At 37.7% G+C, this 9,973-nt stretch overlaps 1 protein-coding gene across 1 annotated transcript; it reads right to left on the reverse strand.

The window, feature by feature from the left end:
• Nucleotides 1-233: 233 nt before the first annotated feature.
• On the reverse strand, nucleotides 234-9,631 carry LOC134741364 (transmembrane protein 184C). The gene is made up of 6 exons (XM_063674119.1): nucleotides 9,110-9,631; nucleotides 8,746-8,985; nucleotides 8,340-8,621; nucleotides 4,692-4,791; nucleotides 4,251-4,425; nucleotides 234-2,095 (listed from the first exon to the last, which is right to left on the reverse strand). Exons 1-6 carry the CDS (start codon nucleotides 9,370-9,372, stop codon nucleotides 1,860-1,862), a joined length of 1,296 nt encoding a protein of 431 aa, XP_063530189.1. The 5' UTR covers nucleotides 9,373-9,631; the 3' UTR covers nucleotides 234-1,859.
• Nucleotides 9,632-9,973: the final 342 nt, after the last annotated feature.

Here is a 9,973-nt window from a genome sequence, read left to right on the forward strand (position 1 = left end):
GAAATACTTTTAATTCTAAAACTTTAACAGACGAACCGCTCCAATAGTTGCGGTATATATCACAATTTATATTAATAACATAATATATTAAGATATATTTAAGTCAATATCGCAGATCAGAAGATCGTTTATTAGTAATTTAAACATATGCTTAATGAAGTGCAAAAAGCTATGTCTTTTATTCAGGTTACAGCTTTGGTAGAAATTGAATTGATGGTTGTTTTCATAAGTATAAAAATTAATAAAATGACTAAACAATACAAAGCTTACCCCATTCTTTCCTTTTATCAAAAGAATAACAACTTATTGTGATTAAATATGTCATAGGTATTTATTACATAAGTTTTATTGACGATTCACTTCGCCGTATTTATCTAACTCACTTTGTTTTCCTTTAGGTATTAAAGGAAATTTAATTTTCACCACACCAGCTGGTAAAGGCTCTTTTGATTGTTCAAAAACTGATGAGAAAGTTGCATTTTATCCACGCGTGTGGCAAAGTAATAAAATGCAAATTTCGAGTTTCCTAATGTTGGCTGGTAGAATTGACATTTAAATGATAAATATTTAATAACATTAATTTTGAATTGATTTGGTTCTATTTTGTTTGATATTTACAGTAAGTATTTTCCTTGTGTCGGTGTGGTGAAATTTTTTGTGTTTCACTCGGTGGCAAAATTTGTTTAACCCTCGTGCCTCAAGACCCTCGCAACGCTCAAGATTCCACTTTATTTCGCTTGCTCGGGTATCAATATTAGCACGAGTGGTTAAACAACAACTTTGCCCCCCAAAACAAATAACTAATGTTGTTCTCACAGAAAAATAAATCGTTACCTAATTACATTCTATTATTGACTACATCGAAATAATCGATTATCCTATAATCGACAAATAACGTTACATATTTCATCGGGTAAGAGAGATGTAACACGAATAACGTAACGGGAACATAAGGCGAAACATTCCCACCAAGCTTCACTGGAGACAATATTGAGCAGGATTGGTGTTTCTCATCTCGTAACTTTGCATGTAGCGTGAAACGCTGGGTGACATTTTGTACCGTCGGAATCGGTAACTTAGTTGCCAGTTGTGTAGCAGGCGCATAAGAAAAAAACCTTCTCGAATGAATATGCAGCTGATGTGGATGACGCTGTATGTCCTCGTACTTTATACGGTTACCGCGAACAAAGATAGATATAACTTTATATCTATCTTTGCCGCGAACATCGAAATTTCATTATCTGCCTCTCTATTGTTCTTGCATATTCGAACTTTCGAACGATAGGTAGAGAGGCAAATAGACGAATGAAAGAAGTGGTTCGCGGTACTCGCGGTAGGCCTCCAGTTCCACAGCCCATGCAGCATGTTAAAATAGATCGAGTAAAATTTGTCCCTAAGTGAACTTGGACCTTATGTAAATAATACAATTATATAATAATATTATGCTTAACAATTTGGAATGTAGAAACACCCAAATAAATTAGTGACATTGATACAAAAAAAATTAAACAGTAAAAAATATATTGTCAGTTAATAAATAGCGAATCAAATCATAAACAATTACCGTTTGTAGGTAACTTGTTTTTTGTTCAGTCCATTTTATTTATTCTTGGATTATCCTTAATTTTAATATCAATGTTATTTTTGGCAATAATATGTGATGTAGGAAATATTAAATATAAGTTACAAAGAAAATTTATTTATAATCGTTAACGAGCTTCACACAGCAGAATTAAATCGTGTAACAATAAGAATAAGCCTTTTTAAATCATAATTAAGGCTTAGAACGCACTGCGATTAATTCTTGCGATTTCAGTCTAATTTCTTGCGGTTTAGTCGCGATTAGCGATTGCTCACACTCATGCCTTAGGGTCATTGACAGAGCCTAGCAGCGGCTCAGAGTCGGAGGCGGAAGCAGTGACTGTCGTGTCCACAGAGCCGTACACCGATGGCCGGATGTCCACGGCCGGCTCCTCCACGGTGAGGTTAGGCGCTGAGCTGCTGGTCGGCTCGTTGACCAGACGTGAGCTCTCGTCGTATCCTCGAGTCAAGTGGTACATGGACTTGCCTCGCAGTCGCCGGCTGAAGGAGCTCCCTGTTCACAGAAATTGTTTACAGCGCATTGCCTCAAGTTAAGCAGTTGAAAAAAGATTGATTGTATAAACGCGCTACAAGCCTCCATTAGCTATTAATCATTTGTCTTAGGACGACAGTGGACCACCGCTTCTCCATGTAAACGTATTTCCCTCCCTGAAAATATTTTTACACACTTTATTGTACCTAAATTAACCAACCTATGGGCTATGCCCCATCGTTAGACTTTTTCGATTTTTTGATTATTATAAAGAGTGAAAAATACAATTTTTTGAAAGCTTCTAACTCTTATTATAGCTTTGGTTAGTATACGTTAAATTGCGTAAAAATGTGTTCTATATTGTTTATACCCAGAGAGGGAAATGAGGACTATATACGTTTGCATGGAGAATCGGTCACGTGACTTCGTCCCCTTTTCTCTTAAGATGTAATTTTTACTTACATATTTGTGACAAAACTTCCGTGAGACACAGACATATTAAATATAATAATAACGGGTCACTCACGTGTGTCTGCGCCGGTCCGTCACCGTCGACGCAAGCTCCTGATGACGCTCCTCGGTACGGAGTGAAACCTGTCGAGCGTTTTCGACTTAAAACACGTGAGTGACCCGTTATTAATATATTTAATATACATATTTGTGATTGTAAATCTTGTAGTTTTATGAATAAGGGGGCAAGAAAGTGCCCATGTACTACCTTGACATCTGCAATACGTGACGCCGTTCAGTTCAGTTCAGTTCTTGGTTCTTATGGCATCTGTCCATTGGGACAATTTTGCCAGCATCAAGGTTGTACCATATGTTTAGTGTTCTTGTCAAATGTCAACTTCTGGTAATCAGAGTTACCCGGAGCCGTACAGCGCTATCTAATCTTCATCAACTTTAGATTATTCAGACTTTAACCATTTTATACAATCAACTAGCGACCCGTCCCGGCTTCACCGGTGCACGGGTGCAATGCTGATGTACGAGTATTACACATATAAACCTTCCTCTTGAATCACTCTATCTATTAAAAAAAACCGGCCAAGTGCGAGTCGGACTCGCGCACCGAGGGTTCCGTACTTTTTAGTATTTGTTGTTATAGCGGCAACAGAAATACATCATCTGTGAAAATTTCAACTGTCTAGCTATCACGGTTGATGAGATACAGCCTGGTGACAGACAGACAGACGGACAGCCGGACAACGGAGTCTTAGTAATAGGGTCCCGTTTTTACCCTTTGGGTACGGAACCCTAAAAAAAACCGCATCAAAATCCGTTGCGTACTTTTAAAGCATACATAGGGACAGACAAACAGCAGGAAGCGACTTTGTTTTATACTAAGTATGTAGGGACTAATCTGACTACTAGGTAATAAGGTAAGTGTACGTACCAGTGAATGAACCCGCAATGAATTTTCAGACAATAAAATATTTTATGTAATTTGGCATTATGGGAGCAACTTTTACTATGGGACCAACCACGAAATCGCGAAAAAAAAATTACCCTCATAGAAAATGGACCAGCCAAAATGTTTCGTCAATTTTTTATCGCGATTTTGGGGTTGGTCCCATAGTAAAACTTGCTCAGTATAATCCCAAAACCTCCCTATGGCGAAGGAAATGCACTTATTTTTTAGCCACCGTGTATATCTTTAGGAACGCAAAGAATAATTTTGCCAAAGGAAACCTTTTGTTCAGAGAAGTCAGAAGTCTCATAAACGAGCCGAGGCAAGAACACGAGTAGGGATTGTGCTGCGCGAGCCTTATACGAGCTGTAGTGGTAACGTACCAACAACGCCGAGGTGCTCGGAGATGTCCCGCTTCACGTCCGACACGTCCCACATGGCGAGGAACGAGCCTAAGCAAGAGCGCGAGCCTTATACGAGCTGTAGTGGTAACGTACCAACAACGCCGAGGTGCTCGGAGATGTCCCGCTTCACGTCCGACATGTCCCACATGGCGAGGAACGAGCCGAAGCAAGAGCGCGAGTGGGGCTTGTGCTGCGCGTGCCTTATACGAGCTGTAGTGGTAACGTACCAACCACGCCGAGGTGCTCGGAGATGTGCCGCTTCACGTCCGACATGTCCCACATGGCGAGGAACGAACCGAGGCAAGAGCGCGAGTGGGGCTTGTGCTGCCCGAGCCTTATACGAGCTGTAGTGGTAACGTACCAACAACGCCGAGGTGCTCGGAGATGTCCCGCTTCACGTCCGACACGTCCCACATGGCGAGGAACGAGCCGAGGCAAGAGCGCGAGTCGGGCTCGTGCCTCGCGAACGGCTTATACGAGAAACTGTAGTGGTGTGCGATGGCCGCTAGGAACATCTCGATGCAAATCAGGAAATCCTGGCGACAAAATGCAATCTTTAAGGCTAGGCCTCACGCTCGTAAGTTTACAGGGGGGGTGATTGTGTGGCCCCATAGTTTGACAGCGCCTTATTTGAATAATAAAGTAGGTGTGCTCGGAAGTGACGCGTCTTATGACGAGCGAGCAAGGTGACCGGAACTGAGCAAAATTTTTGTTGCTTTGGGTTAAAAATACACATACAATGTTTATGTATTTTTGTGTCAATCCGATTTAATGACGCGGGTAGCATAGGCTTATTTCATACCTGAAGTTTTGAAGACATAATTTTGGTGTCCGATTCTGGTATTCCAAATAGGCTTGATATAACTCCACAATAAACCAGAATATTTATAATTACACCTTGACTGTAAGAAAATAATACTAATTAGTAGTAGTACTTAATTATGACTAACAATTTTAAATTGCTAAATTGGTTAATATTAAATCATAAGCAGAAAATGGAGTAAAAAATGTGTATCAGTAATTAATGTACTAATTGCCTTTTCCAGTAAGTAGAAAAAAATTTAATTGCCAAAAAAACACAAGTTTTTAGGCAACAAAACTTCAAAAAAGGTTGAAGGATTGCTACATGAAGCTGATTAAGATATGTACAATTGTACAATTGACGTCAAAAATGTTTTCACTTTGGCACCTTACTTCTTTGTAATAAGGCAAGAAAAATTTCCCATGAAAAAGTGTGACAAGGGGGGAGAGGGGGATCAAAAAATCTAAATTTTGTGTAATGTAATCAATGGACGACCCCTAAGTGGTAAACCTCTTCTGCCTCTAGCAGTGTTCATGAGCAGGGAAGAGGCAAATGGCTTTCTTTTTTCTCTAAGCAAACATACCAACTGATGGGAATCAAGTTTTGTCTTCTGTCTTGTATTACTTTTTCATTTTTTGGGTTCCATACCGAAAGGATAAAAAAGGGACCCTATTCCGTCTCTAAGACTCCACTGTCCGTCTGTCTGTCTGTCACCAGACTGTATCTCATGAACCGTGATAGCTAGACAATTGAAATTTCCACAGATGATTATTTCTGTTGCCACTATAACAACAAATACTAAAAACAGAATAAAATAAATATTTAAGTGGGGCTCCCATACAACAAACATGATTTTTGTTGCCGTTCTTCGCGTAAAGGTACGCAACCCTTCGTGCGCGAGTCCGACTCGCACTTGGCCAGTTTTTTTCCATTTGTACCTACAATCTGTATAATACTGTCGGTTTTAAATAGGGCTCGCGGTCGAATCCGTGTTTCGTTTACACGTTTCGAATACCCGTTTCCGAATAATACGTAAACGGTTTTCTGGCCCGTTCCACACGTTTAATTAAGAAACGTGTAGTTAAGACCCGTGTACACGGATAAACGGGTATTCGAAGATACGTATCTTATTTATCCGTGGCTCCGGACACGTCCTTGACGATAGTAGCGAAGGAACGAACGCCAGCTACAAATGAATAGACAAAAGATTCATGACGAGTTTCTGTCATATTTAACCTTATTCCGTGGGTCATAGAGTCGAAATTCAATAAACGGTTTAGAAACTCCTTTCTTGAGCAGGTAGTTTTTGCTTGCAATAGGTATTAGAGTATTCACGCTTCTTATCAAAGTATAGTATTTTATATAGCACTTTAAATAGCTACTTTTTTTTACGTTGCGGGTTAGCAATATAATAAAAAAACCTGGTAGTACCTATTTAAAAAAATATTAGAACCATCTAGTTTAGTATGTAGGCAGGAAGTCAAACTAATGTTCGAAATTGGCATTAAGTAAGTATTTATAAAAAAATACAATTTTAACTTGCTTCTTTATTTTTAGTTTAATTTAAGAACATGATATGAAATTGTATTTCTTGTCATATAATGTAGGTACACCTTATAAAACAAAGTCCCCCGCCGGGTCCGTATGTCTGTCTGTATGTTCGCGATAACAAGACCTCACCTATGAATGAAGTTTTTCTTTGGGAATGTTTATGTGTATATTTTGTTAAGGTTTTGTTTAAATTGGTAGAAATATGACGATGTTTGCTAATGAAGTTAGAAAAAATCACGCTGGCTTAATCGAAAACGCTGCCCAATCTATTTGATATCAATGTATGGTGGACTTGTCTCTCTTTCATTGGTCTACAAAAAAGTGCGCGATGGCTGTCTGTCTATATTTTAAGAATAATTAACCCATTATTAACTTCTAAAAAAACCGGACAAGTGCGAGTCAGACTCGCCCACCGAAGGTTCCGTACAAATACATCTGTAAAAATTTCAACTGTCTAGCTATCATTGTTCATGAGATACAGCCTAGTGAGTGGTGACAGACAAATGGACATTGAACTCTTAGTATTATTAGGCTTCCGAAGTGAATACTTGTTACAGAATGTATTTTATTATGCTTGACTCTCCACGCGAAGCCGGGGCGGGTCGCTATAGTTATTAATAAACACTTTAAATCAACTTGATAAAATTGCACCTTCTCAATAAATTCTAATTGTTTTTACTTTAGGTACCTCTTACCATGCAGTAAAACGCTTTTTAATGCGGTGCAGCTACAAAACAATGGAAAACATTTTCTTGTGCAGATGTTTTGACCTTATTACAACGACATAAAGCTTGTAATTGGCGGTGACACTTGTGATAATAGTTTGGGAACCTACACGTTTTCGACGATGACAAACAAAAGGATATTGGAAAACAATGGATGGATGGACCACCGGTCGGCAACGTGCGCATTTAAGTTTATTACCTGAACGCTAGTGCGAAAGTGACCAATGTGAATTATGAATGATTACCAATTTAAAGATCTATCTTAATGTAATTAGCAATATTATCGCAAGTTATCCAAGGTAGTATGGTTTTTTATGGTTCTTGGGTAAAATTACTCGATAATCCCGCTTTTGTGTACCTACTAATAACTTTTTTGCGCCGTTGGCAGGTTTGTTGTTTTCGCAAAGCAGTAATAGATCCGAGATAAAAATAACCACGAAATAATTAAACTGTTATTTTTAATTAATATTGTATTCTGTCTGCACACCTCTTATTAACGAAAATACTATACCATTATGTAATTATAAAAAAAAACTATGATCGATATCAAATTTTTGTAATTAGCTTAGTAGCAATCGGTTTTACTAAATGATATAAATAGTTTAAAATAAAAATTATGTATACCTACTATTAAACATAGGAAGATTAGGAAGATGGCTCAGTACCTATGTTTTATCAATACGGTTAAAAACAATTTAAAAAAAGTAATTGTGCGGTTTTATGAAACCACGATGCAAGTGAAACTTTTTTCGGATTGTAGGCATTTAACTAAAAAAATCGGAAATTAATTCGATTTACGGTATTAAAATCGCGGTTTTAATCTTAACCTAATAAATTGGGGCGATAGAATAAAAGCTTCACTTTAAAAATCGTACGACAAACGAATTCATCTGAAGTCAACATAATAATAGTGGACCTTGTTACCATTGTACATTGGCTCAAACTGGTTCGGAGAATTCGGACCCGTTCGGAACGGTCTTAAGTACCCGTGTAAACGGAGATACGTGTCTGAGATACGTTTCTTGGGAACGTTCCTTCGAAACGTTTTCGAATCCCGGCGGTTCCGTGTAAACCGGGTTCTTAGTACCGCCGGGCTTAAGAACACGGGTATACGTTTCGGCGTGTAACACGGATACCGGGAGCCCTAGTTTTAAATTTCACAGTGTATTAGTTTGCTGTAATGCTGTGTAATTTTTTGAATCAATAAATATATATATGTGATGTTTTCAAGCAAAGGACGAAATTTGCTTGTATCATTACATGAATAACCTGTCAGTGCATTCTTTTGGCTTATGGCTTAGCGACAATGTTTGCTTGAAAACGACTACTTTCATAATGGTTGTCAAAAATTTGAATTATATCAAATACTCACAAGAATGAGAAGAAAACAACAGCTTTTATGCAAAGAAACTTTCCAATAGGCTTCATTGGCTTCAGCTCCACCCGGTTAGCTCTGTAGAACAGCACCAGGCAGTACATGGCCAAAAACTGAGACAGATTATTAATGGCTATCAGGTACGGGAACGCCACATTAGGGTTGAAGTCACTTTCTCCGTACACCCTGCACAGCTCACAGATCATGGAAATGACGGTGGTGACGGGCCGCACTACTGTGTACTGTAGGATGCCATGTTTGCAGTTGTGGACAAATTCCCTGGACAGATAAGAGATATATGTGATAAGTAAATAAACAGAAAATAACTTAAATTTTATTGTAAATTTAGTTAGCAATCTAATAAATAATTATTATTTAGTGTCAATATTATATTCCTAATCACCTTCCCATTTCCCATGGTGCAAGGCAGCAGAGAGGAAATATGTGAAAAACTTGAGGTTTTGTTTCCAGTACTGCCTCCAAATCTTGATCTTCATTGAGGTAGTTTAATAAATACTTCATGAAATTGTAGATGACATATGCTTCATAGCATTCTCGCAGAGAATCCATATAAATAGATTGTTCTGGAAACTCTAAGCCTAGCCAGGCATTTAGTGCATAAATTGGGACCATCCATAATATTCTGAGGGAAAGAAGATTCTTCATTAAACAAAAACATATAATATAATGAAATTACAGGCCACAAAATTATAAAAATAATTGATCATTCTAATTTTGTAACATAGATATTGTTAGTATTGGATTACCTTATAATATGTTTTTGTAAAGAAGGTTTTGTGTAATGCAATACATGTTGTGTGATCTCCCATATCGAGATGGGCATCGCCAAGAGGACGAATCCGCCTCCCACCAACGCACCTTGATCAGCTTTACTGAATCCATTGTTTATGGAATGACCTATCAATATTGGCACTAAAACGATTATAAGTATCACGTACAAAGCTACCAGCAGCGGTTTAATCCATAAACGCCACTTACTTAAGAATGAAAACACACTATAAGAACACATCTTCTATTGCTTTTTTACATAATAAGTAATAAAAATAACGAAACAAGTTTAGTTTCACAACATTTTCTTTTTCGGTGTGACGCACGGAAGACATGTAATGAACCGAGTTTGGATACTTATATTAGAAAATAATGCACAACAACTACGAAAGTAGGCGCTAGTTCAAGCTAAACTGATTTAGTTTGATTAACAAAATATATATTTATTTTACGTAGATATTTATCGACTGACAGTGACATAAGTGACGACTGACGCAGCTGACTGACACTGTGTGTGACTATCTAAATGTATTGTGTACTTCCCCTCCATGCATAACAAACGTAACAGCTATTGGAAAATTAGTTTTAATTTAGAATTTATTTACGGCTAGATACAGTAAAGTATTCAATGAGTTTTTGATGGCTGTTACAGCTTTTACGCGTGGAGTTCTGGTGTTACTCTTAATTCTACAAGTCCAAATATGGTCCAAATGTATATGAAAAGTGCGCACTGAATCTTTCGTATGATTCGGACTATTAAAGATTTCTGTAGAAAGACCGATTAATATAATTATTGGTTTCACAATACCATAAATTATTTCAAAGAATGATATTTTATAAAT

Source organism: Cydia strobilella, chromosome 5 (assembly GCF_947568885.1).
Source record: "Cydia strobilella chromosome 5, ilCydStro3.1, whole genome shotgun sequence".
Taxonomy (NCBI): domain Eukaryota; kingdom Metazoa; phylum Arthropoda; class Insecta; order Lepidoptera; family Tortricidae; genus Cydia; species Cydia strobilella.

Excerpts from the sequence above, each read along its gene's own strand:
- LOC134741364 (XM_063674119.1), bottom strand. The coding sequence starts at position 9,372 with ATGTGTTCTTATAGTGTGTTTTCATTCTTAAGTAAGTGGCGTTTATGG. Across the intron at positions 4,792-8,339 it reads GTTGTTTTCTTCTCATTCTT|TCAAGGTGTAATTATAAATA; the intron begins GTGAGTATTTGA and ends ATTTTCTTACAG. Across the intron at positions 2,096-4,250 it reads CGAGCACCTCGGCGTTGTTG|GGAGCTCCTTCAGCCGGCGA; the intron begins GTACGTTACCAC and ends TTCTGTGAACAG.